Source organism: Lupinus angustifolius, chromosome LG03 (genome assembly GCF_001865875.1).
Source record: "Lupinus angustifolius cultivar Tanjil chromosome LG03, LupAngTanjil_v1.0, whole genome shotgun sequence".
In the NCBI taxonomy this organism is placed as follows: Eukaryota; Viridiplantae; Streptophyta; class Magnoliopsida; order Fabales; family Fabaceae; genus Lupinus; species Lupinus angustifolius.
In genome coordinates, this window is record NC_032011.1 from 23037222 (window position 1) to 23059926 (window position 22705).

The following is a 22705-nucleotide window of genomic DNA, read 5'->3' on the forward strand; positions in this document are numbered from 1 at the left end:
TTGAGGCAGCATTTTCAGGTTTGGATGAGAGCATTTTCAATTACATGTTCACAACAATATTTGTTTCTTTCAACTACCTTCTTTCATCTTTTATCAATGACAACAAGAATCTACACATTCTTTCATCTATTACCCCCAATTATTTCTCATTTCTTTATTACTCTAGTTTCTTTACCTCTCATTAAACACACAATATTATAGTGTGTAATTTTTTCCTCATTGAAGCAACATATAAGGATAAGATTAATGTCCATCTCATTTCTCTCTTTCATATGTTATGATTGGTTTGCTTCTGTCAAATAGATGGTTAAACATCGGATGAAATTGCTTGTGCCAAATGGTGGTTAAGCGTCAGTATTGCTTCACGTTCAGATTTCAAGATTGGGAGACGAAGATTCGTTCACCAACAACAGGAGGTATTAGAGTATATCATCGTATTCAACACAATTATTTCAAGCTTAGAATGTTTGATACATTCCAGCTTGCGGGGGAATGTTAAAATAGTTGAGTTTTTGTTAGTTGATTAGTTAATTTAGTTATGGTAGTTAGTGTTTTCTTCCTTTATATAGATGATTCAATGTAACTTTGGAATTCAATTCAATAACATTTTCACATTCTTTCTTGTTATCAAGAATCTCTCTTATCCATGCCTACTATTATTTTAACACATTCTTTTATAGAATTAATCTAATTTAATATCACGTAAACAGATTAATCTCTTATCGGAGGATATATTAACTTAATTTCCTGAATTGATAGTTCTGCAATAAATATTAGTTTGTGTTGTACCAAAAAATTACTCTTTGCCTTTCAAACCAAAACAAAAAATCGTTCATCAACTAGGTGTTGGTATGTACTGCTCTAAGTCGTAAATTCAATTCCGATGAGTCGTAAATTCAATTCCGATGAGTGATACTTGTTCGAAAAATACTTTCATCTAAAAACAAATTGAAACAAGAAAAGAAAGTACTAGACACACAAATAAGTGATGATGATTACCGAGTAGAAAAGTTAAAGCATACATCTTTTTCCTTTGTACTTTGTAGTTTGTTTCACACATCCTATAGACTCTGAAATTGTATCCACTTAGTTTTTCCCCTTCATTTTCTTCATCTTCCACAGCACCACCCCATTCTCACTCACATCAACGAAAAATCGTTTCTTGAGTTTAGTTCGGTTGATGGGTAAGCATTTTTATTTCATTTTTTGTAATGGGTTGCTTATTATTTAAATAAAAAAAATCTGTTTTATAGTTCTTTTTTTATGAGGTGGGGTTTCTTTGGTAAATTCAGTACTTGTTTGTTTATGTTTTGAATAGTGTGTATCTTGAAATGCTTGGATATTTATTTGTGTTATTCTCATCAATGTATGCATGTTCAGACTTCAGAGTTAGCTTTGTTGCCAAGAAAAGTGAAATACTTTTAAATGAGATCAAGTTGATCAGAGCACTGAACTAATCCTTTTGGGGGTGCACTCCTTCCAACAAGTGTCGCACCCAGTAATTGAACTCTTCACCTTTTGATCTATCTGGAATTTAGTCGGGCCTTACACTACTAGACCAACGCCTTGTTGGTTATTTGTATTGTTCCGTAACTTGTTCTGTTATCTATCACCTGTGAATCTGTGATCATGTCTATTAAATTTTGCTTCCATGTTTTGGTGTGTTTCTTATGTCCATTATTTACATGGCAGTATGGCACCATGACCTTAATGAATATAATATTGCTTGTATTACCAAGGAAATTAATTGCCTTCAGTCACAAAGTGACCACAACAAATCCAATTCTACCAAACACAGTTTTGATACGGTTGAACGCCTCGTGCTGCTAGTTGTGTCAAGGTTTAATACCGACATTGCACACTCATTGAAAAGGAATGAACTGTTGGTATTGATTTTATAGCTAGAAACTACAATAGGCAGGTTTTGATGTGTGCTTCTTCTAAATCACTTTCTACAATTCCCGTATATTGAATGAAGCCTTGCCCTCTTGGATGATCTCATGCTAGCTGCCGTTAAAGGATGATATGGGTTTTTTGTGGAGAATGATTGTAAGGTACTAGTTGATGATTTAAAGGCTAATAAGGTAGATTCTTTTGATTTAGAAAGTTTAAACAATTTATGAGTTTAGCTTCTTTTTATTGTGTTGTATAGACAATTTGGTCGAATTTACCAGATAAGTTGTGCATGCTTTTATAGAGTAAATCTAATTTGATAACCCCTACCCTTTTTGTCTGATGTTATTTCTAATGCTTGAACATTAATAAAGTTTAGTATTTGCTTTGAAAACAAAACAGCAAAATTATTCTAGAGGCTGTTCCACACAAAAAAAACACTAATGCACAATTTTTTTCCTTTGTAGTTTGTTTCAAACTTCCTTTAGAAGCTAGAGTCTAAATTCATAGTATACACTATACACTTAAAGTGACCCCTCCTCCCTAAAACCTAATTTATTCATCTTTCACAGCACTATCACTATTTCTTCACTCCTTCCCATTCTCACTCACATCAAAGAAATATCGTTTCTAGACTTCAGTTCGGTCTGTGGGTAAGCATTTTGAATTCATTTTTCGTAATCGGTTGCGTTATTTATATTAACAAAAAAATTTGTTCTTAATCATCGGATTTTTTGTGGTTAGGTGGGGTTTCTTTTGCCAAATTGAGTACTTGATTGTGTTTTGAATAGTGTGTATCTTGAATTGATGGGATATTTACTTTGGTTGTTTTCAACGATAGAAGCAGGATCAGATGTCAGAGTCAGTTTGATTGCCAAGAAAAAGTGGAATACTTTTAAGCATTGAAAACGTGAAATACTTTTAAGCGATGAAAACGTGAAATACTTTTAAGCGAGATCACGTTGATCTTAGCACCGAACTATTTTTTATCGATTCTGTAAGTTGTTCTGTATTTTTTATCACCGATGATCATGTCTAGTAAACTTGCTTCCAGGTTTTGGTGTGTTTTCCAGATCCTTTCTCTACATAGCACCCTGGCCTTGATGGGTATAATATTGTTTCCATTTCTAAAGAAATTAATTGCTGCTTTTGAAATGTGGAAAATTTGTTCTCGTATTTAGTCATCTTTTTTTGTGATCTTTTTCATGGTATCAATTTGTTTCTTTATGTTTACTTTTCTTAGTTAGAGGGTGAGCCTGTGCGCAATGGCAAAGTTGTTTGCCTTGTTAAAATCTTGGAAACAATCTCTTCGCTTGCGAGAGTAAGACTATACACATCTACCCTACACAGATATCACTAGGTGGGAGCCCCGTGCACTGGACAACCTTTTATGTTTACTTTTCTTAGTTCATTTATTATGGAGTGGGAAAAGAATGGAGAGGGAGTAGGGTAGAGTACGAGGTGATTGCCTTGGAAGAAAATATTTTCATGAAGAAAGAATGTTAGTTTTCAGAATGTTCTCATATTTTAATTTTAATTGAATAAACAAAACCGTGTTTAAATTTAAATCCATTTCTCGCATTGTCTCCGTATCTGTCTCTTTCAATATCTGTGCTATGTATGATGGCTGATCTGTTTGGTTATTCTTTACATGTATTCTCGCATCTAAAGATAATATAGAAGATTTAGGTTTCCCACACCTCTTTTCAATCCTAGGTATTGAGTTGTGGTGGCAATTCCAAAGGTTAATCTAATCCACAAAGTTGTGTAATTTTTCAGGCTATTGAGAAAATGGACTTGAAACAAAGTGAAAAAGATCCCGTGATTACCCAAATTAGCATTGGTGGATTTGGCAGTGAGGACAAAGCAAAGGATCTTGTGACATACTTGGAAGATAAAATTGGACTTGTATACAGGTGTCGGTTGAAAACTTCTTGGACACCTCCCGAGTCTTATCCAGAATTTAATATCATTAATGCTGCACCTATTACAATAACAGATGACTATCAGAAGGTGGAGCCCCATGCCTTTGTGCATTTTGTATTGCCGGGATCTGCAAAGGCAGCCTATGATGCTGCAGGTCGTTGTGATCTATCTTGGAAGAATCAACAATTAATGGTCAGCTGTGGCCCGGAAAATCCGTACTTCTTGAACCAAAGGAGGAGTACTACAACTCCTTTTAAGCTGTCTGATGTAATTGTTGAAATTGGGACCTTAATAAGCCCGGAGGAATATTTTGTTGCTTGGAGAGGAAATGATAGAGGGGTAAACTTTCTAGTGGATCCTTTTGATGATATGTGCAGAATTTGTTTCAACAGAGATACTGCATTTTCATTCAAAGGAGATGTCAGAAAGGCAGTGATAAAGTGTGATTTTCAGGTGGGATTCTTAATTAGAGACATAAATGAAATCAGGCGATATAAGGATACATCTCATCATGTTGTTATATTACAACTGGCTTCACCACCTATGGTTTGGTACCGGACCGCTGATGATGATATAATAGATTCAGTTCCATTTGATTTGCTGGATGACGATGATCCTTGGATTAGGACTACTGATTTTACACTTAGTGGGGCCATCGGGCGGTGCAATTTTTATAAAATTTCAATCCCACCTCGCCATGGTGCAAAACTGGAGAAGGCCATGAAATACCTGACAGGTCGAAGAGTGCAACAGATTCAACTTCGAAGGCCACTTAGGTTACGGGACGAACCTGGTTTTGGGGTGCTTATGTCAGATCCCTTCTTCTGTATTCACTCTCAGGAGGGCATTACTTTTGACATAATGTTCTTGGTCAATGCAGTCATACACAAAGGTATATTAAACCAGCACAGATTATCAGATAGTTTTTTTGAATTACTGAGAAATCAACCGAAGGATGTCAATGTGGCTGCCCTGAAGCACTTATGGTCTTACAAGCGCCCAGTGTTTGATGCAGTTAAGAGGCTTAAAGCAGTCCAAGAATGGCTGCTTAGAAATCCGAAACTTTATCAGAGCTCTAACCTGTTAGATCACATTGTTGAGGTTAGAAGACTGGCAATTACTCCATCAAAAGGTTATTGTTTACCACCAAATGTTGAAGTGTCCAACAGGGTTCTCAGAAAATTCAAGGAAGTTTCAGATCGTTTCTTGAGAGTCACCTTTATGGATGAAGGTATGCAAACAATGAATGTGAATGCTCTTAACTACTATGTTGCTCCAATAGTAAAGCAAATCACGTCCAACTCCTTTCCACAGAAAACTAGGATATATAAAAGGGTGAAAACCATCTTGGAGGACGGATTTTACTTGTGCGGCCGAAAATATTCATTTTTGGCCTTTTCATCCAATCAGCTGAGGGATCGTTCTGCATGGTTTTTTGCTGAAGACAACAACCTATCTTGTGATAATATTAGAAGTTGGATGGGTAGGTTTAATCAAACGAATGTAGCTAGGTGTGCTGCTAGGATGGGACAATGCTTCTCGTCTACATATGCAACAGTAGAAGTTACAGCAAATGAAGTCAACACCATGTTGCCTGATATTAAGAGGAATAATTATGTTTTCTCTGATGGCATTGGCATTATCTCTCCCGATCTTGCAAGTGAAGTTGCAGAAAAATTGAAATTGGATAACATACCCTCTGCTTATCAGATCAGATATGCTGGTTTTAAAGGAGTTGTAGCTTCTTGGCCTATCACAGGGGAAAAGTTCCGACTTGCTTTAAGGCCTAGTATGGACAAATTTATATCTTCTCATACTAACTTGGAGATTTGTGCTTGGACCAGATTTCAGCCCGGTTTTCTCAATAGGCAGATTATAACATTGCTTTCAGCATTGGATGTTTCTGATGACATATTTTGGAATATGCAGGAGGCAATGATTTCAAGATTAAATCAAATGCTTGTGAATGCAGATGCCGCCTTTGATGTTCTGACTAAATCATGCGCTGAGCATGGAAACGCTGCAGCAATAATGTTAAGTTGTGGCTTCAGTCCCCAAACAGAACCTCATCTTAGAGGCATGTTAACTTCTGTACGTGCTGCACAACTTTGGGGCCTTAGAGAAAAGTCCAGGATTTTTGTACTATCTGGGCGATGGTTAATGGGTGTCTTAGATGAGTCAGGTGTGCTTGAACAAGGGCAGTGCTTTATTCAAGTATCTACTCCTTCAATTGAAAATTGTTTTTCAAAGCATGGTTCAAGATTTTCAGAGACTAAGAACATGGAAGTTGTTGAAGGTCTTGTGGTTATAGCTAAGAACCCTTGTCTTCACCCGGGAGATGTAAGAGTTTTGGAGGCAGTTGATGCTCCTGGTTTACACCACTTACATGATTGTCTTGTCTTCCCTCAAAAGGGTGATAGACCCCATACAAATGAAGCTTCTGGAAGTGACCTTGATGGAGATCTATATTTTGTTACATGGGATGGAAATCTTATTCCACCCAGTAAGAGGAGCTGGATACCCATGGATTATACTGCACAAGAAAGCAGTATTAAGACACGGAAAGTCATGATTCGGGTACTTATTTTTTGGTTATCTATGAAGTTCCATATTAAAGTAAGATTAGTTTCCCTTCAAATCATTCACAGCTTCACAGAAGTTCAAGACTTAATTGCACACAACAACTTGCCAGAAGTAATAGAATTTCATATTGGCTAGATATTTCCTCTTACCTATAGCAAAATCTGAATATGTTCGGAAGCATTTCTACACACAAGTTATATTTTGCATGTGTGTTTTCTTGCAAATATCCTGCATGTTATCCTTTAACTTATCTTTATCTACCAAATACTTCGTTTGATTTTTCTTGTTGACTATTTGTCTTACAAAAATGAGTCAGCAATTCAAAGTTGTTTTTGTGTTATACACTGCAGGACATCACAGAATTTTTTGCTAAAAACATGGTAAATGAGCATTTAGGTGCAATATGCAATGCACATGTGGTACATGCTGATTGCAGTGACTATGGAGCCTTGGATGAGAATTGCCTAACCCTGGCGAAGTTAGCAGCCACTGCTGTTGATTTTCCAAAGACAGGGAAGCTTGTTGCTATGCCTTCTAACCTGAAACCAAAACTATACCCTGATTTCATGGGGAAAGAGCCACACCGGTCTTACAAGTCCAAGAAAATCCTGGGTAGACTTTACCGGCGTATCAAAGATGCTTATGATGAAGACATTGATGCTGCTGATTCGAACTATGGGACAGGTGATATACCCTATGATATAGATCTGGAGGTTCCCGGATCTGATGATTTTATTGCTGATGCATGGGAACAAAAGTGCACTTATGATGGCCAGTTGAGTGGACTGCTAGGTCAATACAAAGTGAAAAGAGAAGAAGAAGTTGTCACTGGACAGATATGGTCTATGCCGAAATACAACAGTAGGAAGCAAGGGGAACTTAAGGAAAGGCTCAAGCACTCATATAGTGCCATGAAAAAAGAATTTAGGCAAATTTTTGAGAAACTGAATTCAGACGTAGGAGAATTAAACGATGAAGAAAGAAATTTGTTGTATGAGAAGAAAGCTTCAGCTTGGTATCAGGTGACATATCATCCTAAATGGGTGAAAAAGTCCCTTGATCTGCGATTTAAATCCTCGGAGGATGATCTAGAGCCCGATAGTCTGGGAAATACAGTAATGCTGAGCTTTCCTTGGATTGCAGTTGATTACCTTGCTTGCACAAAGATAAGGCATCAGGGACCTGCAAAGTTTGATTCAACTAAGCAAGTTGGTTCTTTGGCGAAATACCTATCTGAAAGGTTATAATTCTGTTCTGCTCGATGTTATGTTGGCTGCAAGGCCACTCTGCCATTCTCATAGACGGAAGTGAACTCGTGTTTAATATCCCTGAAATATTGGATTTATTTCGGTGTTTACTTAAACAACTTTTCTTGTAACTAGGCTTGCTTCCAATTTCGGTTCCATAGCCAGGAGTTGCGTTTGCTTATGAGACTTATGATTGTTATCAATTACATTTTATACCTGACTTGTATTTTCTTAAATCCTCAATTTGAACCATGCTTGTGAAAGTTCAATTGTTAACACCATGATATGGATGTGCAATTTCTGCATGGCCCATGTTCCTAAGGGTCTGTTTGCGAGTTAAGTTTTGGATGAGAGGGAAGAGAAGGCTTGAGAGCTATAAAATACATTTGTGAGATGATGAGATGACTTTGCAGCCTTTCTTTTCTCTTCTTTCCCCTCTAAAACTCGACTCGCAAATGGACCTTAAGGGTATGTTTGGAAATTGGAAATTTTTGTAGGACAGAATGGAAAGGAACAATTTTCTTTCCATTGTCTCCTTCCAAAATTGTAGGGGAAAGAATTGTGGGAGTTTGGAAGGGAGAGTTCGATTTCGATTTCATTCCATTAATGACTCAACTCTCAAACAATGGAAAACTACTTTAACCTACTTTTATCAGTTTCCATTTCATTGTCCCCCCTCTTTAAAGAGTTCCCCCACAAAAAAAGTACATAGAGGAAGACATTGTTGAGGTGACCTATAGTGTACTATTTCCAAAGGCATAAATCAAGGAAGTTAATGCACTTGTAGCAATGATATCTACATCAAAGGCATCTTCACCTGATTTTTGCACTTCAAATTTAACCCTATATGATAGCAACAGCATGTACAATTTTGCTCCTTGGTGCTTGGAGCATTTAACAATTACCCAGCTACTTTTGCAATACCCTCCTTTATGTCAATATCTTCTTTATGGTATGTAGACTTCGTGGCATAAACTTGTTCACTTCTAATAAATGTAGGCCACATGCTTTGATGCTATGAAACCATTAGCTTCCATTTCCTTTTACTTCACCTTTTTTTAGTATTATCAAGGGTATCCTTTCATCCTTTTTGGGTAAGGAACTAACATCTTTTGAGGTGTCTAACTGTTCCTCCTAACAAGTTTCACTTACAGGAATCGAATCTTTGAGACCATGTTATGTTAAGTCAAAATAAGTGGAATACGAGAGTATGAAATTTTTTTGGAATTATGTTAAGTATAATGTATAAATATTAAACTCATAAAAAATAACATCACTCAGAACTTAGTGTTAAGCTTATGCAAGGCCAGCTATGAGTTATAATGCTTTGATAAGAGTTAAATTTTAAAGTAGAAATATTGATGATTATTCCAACATAGCTAAGATGTTGTGGTCCACTTAAGGTGGCTACTTAATAATGAGGGAAGTGTTATAAATGCTACCACCAAAGAGGCAATTAAGTAAGCCCCACATATTAACTAACAACAGATAAGATATTAGAAAGAAGTTAGTAACATGGATTTGGAATAGTGTCATGGAACATAAACAAAACACAAAAAAACTGAAGGAAAAATAAACATCAGGATCAGAAAATGCAAGAGGATTCTGTCATAGAATTCAGATGCCAATTTGAAGAAAAAGGAAAAGAAAGTGATACATAACTATATATACTTAGCACCTTACTTACCAATAATTATTGCTTTAATTATGAATTTGTTGCCATCAAGCAAGTCCAATTGAAGTAAGTGTTCATTATCAATCAGGTCAAGTCTACAATAGTATGGTACCTGAGACTAGTTATTTTTCAAGAGTTGCTTGTTAATTCAAAACAATAATTAAAATTGACAGATTAAAGTTCTCATACTTGCAAATCAATATATTACATAATTGTATTAATTATTAACTATTAAACATCATTTTTTTACATAAGACAAAAGCAAATGAAAAAGATAGCATAAAATGGACATAATGATGTTATTTCAAGAACTTTGACATGGAAGGTTCTGCTGAGGGGTACTTGAAGTTGAGCCACAAGGATAGTTCCAATTAAGTAACTCTTCAATCATCTGCATAGCAATTCTATCCTCTTCTGATACCTCATTTCCAACAACAATATTATCATTATTATTATCATTTTCAACACTAGTGTGTGGTGATGGTTCAGTTAACAAAGTAGATGATATTGCACTCTCTTTGTGTTGTTTGTTACCAAGCTCTACCCTCATGACCCAACTAGAATCAGAACGTGGTCCTGCTCCTTTTTGCCACACTCCAATGTGGGAATTATCAGCATCAAGCCTCAAACAAGTGAGGGATGGAGAAGGGTCTTTGCAGCATTTCTTGAGCTTTGTTCTAAGGAGTTCTGATAGTGCCTTGGGTGATAAGAAAGAGTCATCATCATAAGGGGTTACTTCTTCATCTTCATTCTTTGATGTAGGGAAATTGGTCTTTGCATTTTGACCATTCATCAAAATGGCTGCTTGGTCATATGCCCTTGCTGCTGCTTCTGCTGTCTCAAATGTCCCTAGCCACACCCTCCTCTTCCTAAACAAAGAGGAACAAAAATATCTTTTCTCACAAATCATGTCTCAAATCTCATCTAGTAAGTGAAAACATGTCATATTAATTAAGAATGAGGATCTCCTATCCCGGTCTGTGTACCCATTTGTGTCCCGGACCAATGGACAGAGAATCTCTGTTCGTCAATTAAAAGTTTTAAACATTCATTATTTTTTCTATTTTTACTTTACTGTAATGGTGCGAGACATGATCTGGAACATGTGAGAACATATCTTATTAAACAAAGATACATCATAATTCAAAATCCAACAAGAGGAAATGTTGTTAGTCTTACTACATGTCCCAAATCATGCACCTATAATGGAAAGTGTTTTGAGATAAATGCATATTGTAATAGATTTGATGTTCAAAATTTTATCTTCAAATAACAAAACTCCAACTATAATAATGCCTAGGAATAATGAAAAGATATAAAAGAGATAAAGAATGAGGAAGAAATAGTAGCATACAATATAAGAGTTTATATAAATGTGCATATATATATATATATATATATATATGTGACTTTATAGTAAATAAAAAAATACATGTGTACATGAAATAATGAGAATGATGAAAGAAGCATATGGTATAAATTGCATAAGATTATAGATTAATGAAGATATTACAATAAAGGGTGGCGAATTTCTGACACCCAAGAGCCCCACTGGCGCTGCCTGACTCCTCTGAACTTCTTTGCATGTACCATTGTTTGGTCCAAGTGTTTGGTGCGTAATGTGTGGTGTGGGGGTTAGAGAGAGAAACAAAATCAAATGAAAATAAAAAACAAACCATCTAAAAAACAAATAAGAGTTGCAGATTGGTTATGCACAGAAGTGAAGTGAATTAATAGAGGCTTTGTTTCAGGTACAAATACAAGTGTCATCAAAATGTCCTAAGACTTTTCCTTATTTTAGACTTTAGAGTATGTGATTGTGGAGATTTTTTTTGGATATAAATAAAAGTATCTATCTAATGAGACCACATCTTTTATCTCATAATAGTGTGTTACACATGTACCATGAACTGTAATTAGTCATGGCACATGAAATAACACAGAATGTGGAATAAAAGATGTGCTTCCCTACTTATCGGGTAAGGAACTAATCCTTTTGAGATATAAGATCTCTGACAATCAAATATAGCATTACATTAATGTCTCGTTGTTATGCGAATTTGAATATGTTGATACAAATTTATATGGGTTGTCGGTGGATTGGACGGAAAGTGGAATTGAAACAGTGGACATTGCAATAAAAGTTTCACCTGCACAAGTTTGATAAAATCAAATAATCTATATAGCTCCTTAACAAACTCAATTAAATGAGGTAGCATGTAGGGCTCTTTCTGCCCACAAATATATAACAGAAAACAAACTCTGCTGCAAAGTTGAAAGCTTAAAATAAATTTCTTTACTTGAATTTGCATTCACATGTGAAACTTAAAGTAAGTTCTTTTACTTAAGGGAATGTGAAAAAATGGTGTATTTTCCTTTCAACTTTGAGGTCAAGGGTTGAGTAACGTGAAGATCAGTTTCCTTGTTATCTTCTGAAGTTCAAATAACAACAGAATCAACTGCAATCTTCTGTATACACTGTTATTATATTTGCCATCAATAAGAAAAAAACAAGTTATCAAATTTTTAATGAGATAATTGTTTTTTGTACTACCAATAGTTATCGTTTTCTTGGTAAGGAACTAATCCTTTTGAGGATTCGTAGTCGTCCCTTTTAACAAGTGTTGCTTTCAGGAATCGAACCTTCAACATTTTGGGTATCAAGTGTAGCTTTACACCCAGTGTTATAAAACTCGGCTCGAACCGACTGGTCCGATCAGTCAAATCATTGACTCACTAGTTGAATCAGTCCCTCATTGACTCAGTACTCTGACGAGTCATTGACCGGTCCAAATTTAATAATATTGCTTATACTACTAGACTAATATCTTATTCGTGTAGATAATTGTTTTTTATTGATAACAAAGATAATGATACAAAATATTAGATATAAAAGATTTATATTTACCCTTTTCTATGGTGTAAACTAGCAGCATTTGTTTGAATACATTATAGTCAATGATATTTTGACAAACTTTACCAATATATTAAATTTAATAACGTTTATAAACTAATCAAATGCTAGGCCACTTCATTTCATGATAGATGCTTATTTGTTAAGATTTTTCTATTGGTCATTTAAGATGGTTTGCTACTACTTAATTTGTCTTTTTTTTTTATCGTCCTTGTACGTGTGGTTTAAGGCAAAAAATGGAAAAATAATTGGTCCATAGACAAGAAAGTATGGGACTCTGTTAATGCATGGAACATTGACTTGTCATCTTCATTTTGTGGTTAGTGACATCGTTTAGTGAAGTTGTAGGCCAAGTCTAAGGTTGTTGAGAATTGTTGACTATTCAATTATTTGCATAAACACAACAATCAATTAGACGTTATTATAATTTTCTACTCCATTTAAATCTAAAATACTTCTCAACACAAAATAATACTGTTTGCAGTATTTTAGATTTAAATGGAGTAGAAAATTATAGCAACGTGTAATTAATTAAACCAGAATTTTTATAGTTTAAAGTTATCTAAATTCTTATACGATTAAGAGTGCAAACTAATTATGTTTGCATTAACTAATACTGTTTGTAATTCTCAACACAAAGATAATTATTGACACATACGCTGGCAGTGTGGGATCTATTCCATTTATTGTAGAAATTAATAATTTGATAAGGACATGACAGGCTTAAAAATGCGGATGAGACAAGAATAATAAAAAAATAAATCTTGTGAATTTCTTAAATATAAATCATTAATAATTTTGGTGAGTTATGAGAAGAAAGATAAACTTAAAAATTGGGGAATAATATGGACTCCAAAATTTAAAATATGGAATAAAAAATTGACCCACTAAAAAAATATGCTTTCTCTTTCATTTACGGTGTAATAAAACATTGGTATTTTATTGATTCCCACATATTGTATTAGGTTAAAGTTTAATAATTTAACTCATGAGAGCGACATTTGTTAGAAAGATAATTGGAGAATGTGAAAGAAAAAGTTTCTTAATTATAAGGATAATGGTACTTTGGTTATACTAAAAAAACACCTAATAAGTAATTAGCAAGTGCTCCTTGCTATGGATTTAGATCCATTTCAAATATGATTTAGATCCATTCCTTGCTATGGATTGAACTCCAAAGACATTTCTCTTTAATTTCTTGAAACAAAATATACCCTTGATTCACTCTTCCAGGTCTCTCTCCACACAGACACACACACACACATATATATATATATATATATACTATTTCTACTTAATTGTGACTTTTTTTTGGTTAAATGGAGGGGCTAAAACCAAAAAAAAAACTAAGCTAAGATGGATCTAGAAAAATACACTCTTGTATAGTCGAACAAAAATAAATCTCTACACTTAGTTGGTGGAAGCTTCACAATGTAGATTCCTATATCCACCTCATGTGACAAGTTAGCCATGAAATCTGCCACCTGGTTTGTCTCTTACGTATGTGGACACATTGAATATTCTAATCTTTGTCCAACGAAGTTCTAATAACATCCACCAAAGAGGCGCAAGGATGGAACTGATCACAACCTTTTGAAATCAAGCTGATAGCTACCTTGGAATCACTTTCAAGAATTAATTTCCTTAAACCTTACTCCAAGCTAAAGTTAGCATAGAGTAAATACCTCATAGTTCTTCCCAGAAAACAGTAGATAATCCTTGTGTTTCTACTTTTATTGTTCGCTCATATCTTGCATGTGACATGCTTCATTTTCTATGCATATATGTGAATTTAGTTTCTCTAACACATGGTAGGGGTGAGCATGGGCCGGGTTAAGGCTTGTCCTTATCCGACCCTAAATATTGGTTGAGTCACTTTTTTGAACTCGGACCCGGCCTTAGATCGAAGCTAACCTGACCCTAAATAGCGTTTGGGTCAGCCTTTAAACCCGACTCGACTCTAGACCCGATTAAATATAATGCATACTCATTTTAGATAAAGACTTCTTAATATTATTTATTATTATGAATACGTAGTTTGACATATAAAATGATATATGTATATATATAATTAATTATGTATATATTATAGAAAAATTAAAGAATAAATGATACTTTCGACCAAAATGATATCATTACTCTATACACATTTGAGTAAAAACACATACAAACATGATCACTGAATGACCATGGGACGAGACAGGTCGGGTCATTCTTGATCCCTACCCGACCCTAAATATTGACAGAGTCTATTTTTTGAACCCGACCCTAAACTCGATCAGACCCGATCCTATCTATTTTTTGAACCTGACCCTAAACTCGATCAGACCCAATCCTATTCGAAACCGATTATGAGTGGACTATACCAGGTGAGCAGGTAAGGCAGGGTCCTACTCACCCTTAACACATGGTAAGAAACAATTTCATGAAGATTGTAGGATAAGACTCTATGCAACAATTGATTCAGACATAGCAAAGGTTTGAATTTGGAAGGACCATAATGATAGGAAATCAACCCTCCAATCCTAAGTGGAAGGAGACATTTTGAAATATACTGTACTCATCATATGTGAATATGAACATTCATAACTTATTCTTATTTTTGTTCCTAATTCTTGTCTTGTTGAATAAAAAAAATATAATTTAATTAAAAAGAAAAATTCTAAAAATACAAAATAATATTTGTATATTACTTACACAAATTTGATTGACTACAAATATAGAAACATAATTATTGTAGGACACATAATTCTTGTTACTGGAACATTATATTTACTATAGGATGATGATCATTTGTTTCCAAACCAATCACTGGAACATAATTCTTGTTACTGGAACATTAAATTTTGCTATGACTGAATCATATTATCACCAAAGTGATTATTATAACAATAAGCGATTATCCCAAAAAAAAAATCTAAGAGATAGAGAGAGAAGTTCATAAAAAATATTGCTTTTTTTTCTCTGTCACGTTTGACCTACATTATCTGCAATATATTTTCCTTGCTTTTACTGAATCACGAGTACTTGATTTGACCATATTCCAATTTTGTTTACTTCCCAAAAGTCAAAATGCGAGATTTTTGTGTCCCCATTCCTTTTCTTAATCAGTAAGTTCTGAGAAATTACCTATTTTTTTTGTTTCTCTATTTGTGTTTTCAATTGTTCATGAAGTTGCAGGTTATTGAATTATTTGCTTCCTTATTTAAAATTTTAGATTTTTAGGTATCAAATATCTCTGATTTTACTTCTTTGAATGCATTTCTTTAGATATGCTCCACCTTGGCTATGTCAAATTCTCTCTTGCATGGGGTGAGTCCTTTTTTTCTCTCTTTAATTTTTCATATCAATATTATTTATATGCTTATTTATACCCAATTTGATTTAACCAGAAAGGAAATCACTTTAATAAAAAAGTATATTTTTATTTAATTTTAGTTTAGTCAGATTTCCTATGAAGTTTTGGACCTTTTTTTAGTAAGAAAGAAGTTAATGGAAGAAAATGAACTAAAAAATTGGGTAAAGGAAGATCTAAAGTCACTGGACTCATGATAGAGCAAAGAGGTATTGCTGCCTCGATTTTCGGCTACACGACTGTGATTTTGTAGTTTTGGAATTTCACAAAGTTGCTGTTCATTTTTACTGTTTTTTGGTGCTTGTTTTCGCCTTCTTGTGCTTTCTGCCATGGAAAAGTTAAAGCCCGAATGTAAAGGGCTTTTCAGTGCAAGGATAATAATCTCATAACCATCTTCAGGAAAATTTTTGCTGTTCAAAACTGCAGATATTTTCTGTCCATTTTATAAGAGGGTATCTTTATGCTAAATATCATGGATTTTGTGGAGTAAATTTTAAAGAAAAGCCAAGGAAGCTGTTTTTAAGCATCATTCTGAGGCGTAAGTGTAATTATGAACTTGGTTTTGTAATTCTGTTTCTGACCTCGTATGCCAAGAGTACTACCATTAATGACTATATCCAGCCATCAGTGTGCATTTTTTGTTGATTCCAATCTATAGCAGGTCTCTTTATCTTTTCCATTCTTTGCTCCTGTGCCGTCGATGTTATTTGACATCAAAATATTAGAAGAAAATGTTGTTTCTGTGTATCTATCATTGCAGGAAATAGCTGTCAATATAGTTTGCGGTCTTTTAACTTGAACGTAAAACACGAGCTTGATGGTTTAATAAAATAAGTCAGTTAATGAACACCTCAAAGTTACAATAAGTAACTGATAGCTCGATATGCACGTTTAACATTTGTAGATGTTGACTGTAGTCTGTAACAGAAAAACTAAAGTCAGAGTTATTCTATCATACAATGGAGAAAGACACGAGTTACAAAGGAAAGTACATATTTGTTCAATGTGCTAATTAACATGAGATAAAATAAGTCTCTAACAAAAACATGATACAACAGTTCTGAAGTTCTTTATCATAAATGTTCAACTTCTTTTAATTCAAGCTAATAGCTTAATATAGTTATAGTTGGTGTTAATCATGCTTATGATTGAACCCTGCTTTGCAACAGAGCAGAGGTTGTCTTGGATGCTTCACAAAACCTCGTGTAATTATTTCAACGGACGAGGCATCTAAGGGACTTAGACCTGAAGGCCAAGCAGTGAGGAAAGACAACAGGTCTGAAGATTTATGGTGCAGCAGCACCTCTGAAATGGACCGTTACGTAGCTGAGTCCCAGAGAAGCTTCTCATCAGTTGGCATATCAAGTCATCCTTCTGATCCTCAAAGCAGTGTTGACGTTCAGACTGATCATCCTGAATTTATCAATCATGGTAAGTTCTGTTATATGCCAGTTTATCTATTATCTATTGCCTTGTCTGTTAGTGCCGTACTTTATCAAAGGTTACTTGTAATCTTGTATCTTCTTGGTAACCATTTTATTTGATGTGGTGTCATGCCGGACTTCTATCTACTTCACTACGTGACAAGTATCTTAATATTTTTCAAACTAAACTCCTTAACCCTGTGGGACAGTTATAATTGAACTGCCTCGAAAAAACTTGAATGTCACCCTATTTAGTGCCCCTCCAAGAGAAAATTCTGCTCACCCCTGAGGCTAAGTGTTTATGCAACCACTACATGTCTCATTGTCTTATCATATTATATTACACATTTCTGTTGTATATTTTCTTGTAAACTACAATTTCTTTCATCTTGGTGCATTCACTTTAATTACCTATATCTTATATTTATGGAACTTTTAGTTAAAAACTAGTTTTCAAGAATTTCTTTGATGCACATTTAGACGTGTTTTCATTTTATAGGATAGTTCACTATTGCTTACTTTACATTTTCCTGCATATTTATCAAAGTGGTTGTTTTAATCATAAAATTTGATGTATGCAGGTCTTCTCTGGAACCAGATAAGGCAACAGTGGGTTGGACATAGAAAGCCTGAGAGTCAGAAGAAACACCTTGGAGAACCCAGAATAAGGTAATTACATATATAAGCATTCTAAAGAAAGCCTTAAAGTGTTGAGTTGTAAATTAAACATGCTGCAAAGGCAAATATTGTACTCCCTATTGCAAGAAGTATCCATCTACGCTGATAATGATATTGCACGACTTCCGCATTGATTTGTATTGCCTGAGCACTTTCGGGATGTGCAGCCTGTGCTTATTTCGTAACCGATCAAATACATTAACATTGTAAATACAAGAGGCAGGAGAGTTGGGATTGGTCTCTAGCTATATCCTTCCATTCAAAGTTTATTGAAGATGTTTGTGAAGCTCTAATTCTTGAGTTTGTGTTTCACAGTTGGGATGCCACATATGAGACTCTAGTTGGGAGCAACATGCGTTTTCCTAAGCCCATTCCTCTGGCAGTAAGTACATGCCTCTCACTGATTATAACATTGTTGAAATTATATTGTTTAGATATGGAACGAGAAAAAAGAATGTTCAAAATAGTAAATTATATTGATAATATTGTGAATGATGATGTGATGATATTATGATTATTTGATACAAAAGACAATTAATCCCTGGCAACTAATTAAATAAGAAAACAAATTATAAAATAAAGTAATATTAATCGTGAGATATCTAAGATACTCTAAACAAATCTAAGATACAATTATCATAATATGAAATATTATCTCAATATGTAAGTATATCTACATATTCTCTATAAGATAATTTAAGATATTCTGATTTACATGACAATTCGTGTATTCTAACAAACATTATACATGACAGGAAATGGTTGAGTTTCTTGTTGATATTTGGGAGCTAGAGGGTTTGTATGACTGACCAAGACAGCAGGCAAAATAGAGTTGTTTTGCAGACAGGAGATTTTAGGTCAGGTAGAATTTGTTCATCCTCCTGTGGATAGTTGTAAATGGTTTAACTCTCACAAGTTGCCTATGTTATCTTTCAGAAACTCCTTACATGTACTAAACTTCATTAGTTGTATAATTCTTTCTGGTTTTCTATATGTTTATCTACACTGTCAGACATACATGATTCATCCTCCGAAAGCATCACAGCGTATAAAACTCATATAATGTCATTTAGTGGCGGATATTGATCAAAACCTTAGGAGGAACAATAATATTTAATTACAATTTATAATTAAAATGAGTTAAATAACGAAATAAAAATATGTAATAGATCAGAGATAAAATTTTCAATTATTTTTCAATATAAATTACTATGTTATCCATAAGAAATTCATTTTTTATCTTACTACATAATTTTGTTTAGTTGACTCCATTCTCAAAATTGATATTTATGCAATAGTTGAATCACAATAAATAAAATAAAATGAATAACTTGATAATATAATATATGACTAGCTACATATGATAGAAAAATTTCAAATTTTAATGACTAACATCACCAAGAACAAAAAGTTGACATTGACATCTCAAATTAATATTCGTTTTCAGTAAAACTCATAGAATAGAATTTTTGGACAATATATATATATATATATATATATATATATATATATTATATTATCAATATTAAATTACGATAAATTATCAATATATATTTAATCTCTTTCATCATATATAAAATTATTATCAACTCAAATGAAGTCATATTATTATAAGCAGCATCAACGTGTAAGAGGACTTGATTCATTATATATAACTTTTAGAATAATCAAACAAGTTGTACTATATTCATTTATGAAGTTACAAATTAAATAAATATGTTAGTTTCAACTAGTATCTTCATAAAGATTCATCCGGGTGTAAGTAAATGGAATATACTTGCTCATTTTATAATTTAAAAGTTTAATAATTAAGTATTTTTTATAACAAAACACAATAAATAATATATGAAATGATACATTTTTGTGGAACAACATATGTATTCCCATAAGAAAAAAAGAAATAATTTTTAAAAAAAAAATCCATGGGGGAAGCTGCCCCCACCTATCCCTTCCATCCTATCATGCATTTTTTTTCTCTTCATAGAATGCTATATTAAGTACATGCTTCAGCTGGTGTAAGTAGGGGTGGAAACAAGTCAAGATGCCTACTAGAAGCCTATTACCTGATCTATACAAACTAGACTAGACTATACTTTTTTCGTAAACAGGTCAGGCTCAGACTTTTTGAAAAACCTATTTAGTTTAACGGGACAAGCTTTAGGTCATCCAAATGACCTATTAAACCTAACAGGCCGACCTATTTAGTTATATTATGTAATAATGTTCATATTTTATAATTTTAATATATAACTAATGTTATTATATATGTAATTTTAATATAAAAATGTATACACATATATAATTTAATTGTTAGGATTATAAAAGTCTAGTTAAAAGTATGTATATTAGTCTATTTAAATATATACTCTATTTCAAGATAATATAGTATAATAAGCCTTTAAACGTGCTAACATGTTAGAACAGACTTTTAAATAGATCAGACCTAGGTTTTAAAAAAATTTAAATAGACTAATATGTTAGACCGAGACTTCTATATACTATACAAACTTGGTCTATTTAAGGCAAAACCTAACCTGACCTGACCTGTTTCCACCCACTATAATCTTCTTTTCTCAATAATGATATTTAAGAAGAGATGTTCTCAAAAACTCACAACTACACAAGTACAAAACACATGTTTTCACTTTTAGAAAATCAAAATAATTATTTTACCATTTTGTATTACGGTTCCAATTTTTTTAATTAAATTGTCCAAAGCCGAGCAGCTAGGGACTGGGGTAACTTGCAATGATAATTAGCTTTTTCATTTTTACTTAAAATGAAATTATTTATAATCATGAAAATAAAATGCTGCCATCATTTCCTGTGAACACAGATTTCGTAAGTCAACTATTCAACCATTATTTGTTTTTATATTTGAATTATTTTATTAGAGAAGACAATTAGACCTAAACGCTGATTAACCAAGTCATCATAAAGATTAAACGTGTTTCGTGATTTACACGAGTAATAATCAAGACAATAATTGACTTAGTTTTAGGCTCAATAAGTCCTATAGAATCCAATGCCTAAATTCAAATCTGTGTACTTAAAGAAATATATTTCTTTAACTAAAATGTATTATATGACTAATAAGCATGAACAAAATTGTACTATCGTATGCATTAAAATAGGTGCACTATATAAAAAAATAATCAGTAATACGTATATTAACAATATAAACATTAACAAATATATTCTAGACATTTTTGGATGTAAGTCTTTCTTAACATCAATCTTTATAGTTGAAAATAAGGAATCAAAAGTGAATAGGTTTTTTGAAACTAAAGGCATAAAACTTGTGGTTCTTTGAAATATTATATTTTTCTAAAAAATTTATCCATCTACGAGTCTTTATTCTCATTCGTTAGAAGGATGTTCAGAAAATTCTTAATTCTAATTTTTATTTTAATTCCATAATTAACATCATTCATTCCTAATCACCACATGTATGTTGGAAATTCCTTATGATTGTTGAAATATCAATCCTAGGATCTTGAATGTCATGATTCTTACACATATATGAAACAAAGGATGCAGTGTCATATCTGAATCCATGTTCTTGGATGTGCTCCTTTGATCTACGTTTCTGAAAGATGTTTTGTGATATGATGACCTTCCCCAACTAAATCATTGATTCATTTTGGGACTTGCGTTTTCACTCTGATTGAGAGAGGAAAAAACTGAATTTGATTTGGTGTGTTGGGATCATAACCTTCCTTATGCGTTAACTTATAGGGTTCTCATTATCCCCTATGAGTTAACCTGATTGGTATACACCCATTAAGCCAATATCCTTTATTCGCTTTTAGAAATATAAGGAGAGCCGGTAATTAGATCACTTGTAATGTAACCTCGGAAATAAATAACCGATATCATTGTATCAAATACATGATGCCCACATTAATTAGAAATTATAAATTTCTAACGATCTCTCACTTAGGCTTCATATCTTCCTGAAACAATTATATCACAGGTTCTTTAGGCAGACATTCGTATGCTATTTACATTTAGACTTCTCCTTAATACAATCTAGTCCATCTCATATATCAACTATGGAACCACAACAACTTTCAACACATTTAAGTGTGACTCGACCACGATGATCACTATATTAATATACTCAATGACATAGATCAAATATGGATGAGTGACATGAAAATTTCATGCAATGTGATCTCAAACATGTCTATTTTCAACTGGTCCTTCTTTATTCTTTAGTGAGATCAATCCAAAGTCTTTAATTGCAACACAATTGTTACAATGCACAATTTCAAAATGAAACAATAAACCATCAACTTTATTATGCATAAAAACTGTATATAATGTTCAAAGCAAAACATAAAACATATAGATTCCCACTGAACTAAGGTACCCTAAGGAACAACACTCATATGAGCAACATGCTCATGAAAGACTTTAGGTACCAAACCCTTAGTTAGTTGACCAGCTAGCATATAATTTGTCCCTATATGTTCTATGGAAATTTGTCCATTTTGAACACTTTCTTTAACAACCAGAAAATTTATGTCAATGAATTTTGACTTTGTAGAACTCCTATTGTTGTTGGAGAAAAGAACCGCGGACTTGTTGTCACAATAAATTCTCAATGGTCTTTCAATACCATATCGACCACACGTAAGCTAGGGACAAAATTCTGCAACCATATGCCATGATCTGATGTTTCAAAACAAGCCATGAACTCCACAATCATGGTTGAAGGAGCTATAAGCGTCTGTTTCGGAGACTTCCAAGAGATAACACCTCCAACCAATACAAACACATATCCAGAGGGGGAATATCTATTGTCTAGACATCCAGCAAAATCGGAGTCAGAGTACCCAATGACCACTAAATTCTCAGACCTCCGATAAGTGATCATGTACTCATTTGTTCTCTTCAAGTAACGCATAACACGTTTGATTGCCTTCCAATGATGCATTCCAGGATTACTCAAATATCTGCCCAAAACTCTCACAACAAATGTTATGTCGGGATGTGTGCAAACTT

At 33.5% G+C, this 22705-nt stretch overlaps 3 protein-coding genes across 9 annotated transcripts; 2 read left to right on the forward strand and 1 right to left on the reverse strand.

Annotated features, from left to right (window-relative positions):
- Positions 979–7885, forward strand: LOC109343732 (RNA-dependent RNA polymerase 6-like). 2 transcript variants are annotated; one of them, XM_019582178.1, is made up of 3 exons: positions 979–1184; positions 3674–6396; positions 6753–7885. In XM_019582178.1, exons 1-3 carry the CDS (start codon positions 1181–1183, stop codon positions 7647–7649), a joined length of 3624 nt encoding a protein of 1207 aa, XP_019437723.1. In that variant the 5' UTR covers positions 979–1180; the 3' UTR covers positions 7650–7885. The 2 variants fall into 2 exon arrangements, with proteins under 2 accessions (XP_019437723.1, XP_019437724.1); XM_019582179.1 differs by lacking the exon at positions 979–1184 and adding an exon at positions 2099–2546 and having other exon boundaries at positions 3673–6396.
- Positions 9551–11089, reverse strand: LOC109343733 (ethylene-responsive transcription factor SHINE 2). Its single transcript, XM_019582180.1, has 2 exons — positions 10838–11089; positions 9551–10193 (listed from the first exon to the last, which is right to left on the reverse strand). The coding sequence occupies exons 1-2, from the start codon at positions 10915–10917 to the stop codon at positions 9629–9631; spliced, it is 645 nt and encodes a 214-aa protein (XP_019437725.1). The 5' UTR covers positions 10918–11089; the 3' UTR covers positions 9551–9628.
- On the forward strand, positions 15141–18667 carry LOC109343734. Of its 6 annotated transcripts, XM_019582182.1 has the most exons (7): positions 15141–15348; positions 15509–15550; positions 16768–17024; positions 17599–17686; positions 18011–18077; positions 18451–18535; positions 18584–18667. In XM_019582182.1, exons 1-6 carry the CDS (start codon positions 15311–15313, stop codon positions 18502–18504), a joined length of 546 nt encoding a protein of 181 aa, XP_019437727.1. In that variant the 5' UTR covers positions 15141–15310; the 3' UTR covers positions 18505–18535; positions 18584–18667. The 6 variants fall into 6 exon arrangements, with proteins under 6 accessions (XP_019437727.1, XP_019437726.1, XP_019437731.1 ...); XM_019582181.1 differs by having other exon boundaries at positions 15142–15348; positions 18451–18667; XM_019582186.1 differs by having other exon boundaries at positions 15144–15348; positions 16763–17024; positions 18451–18667.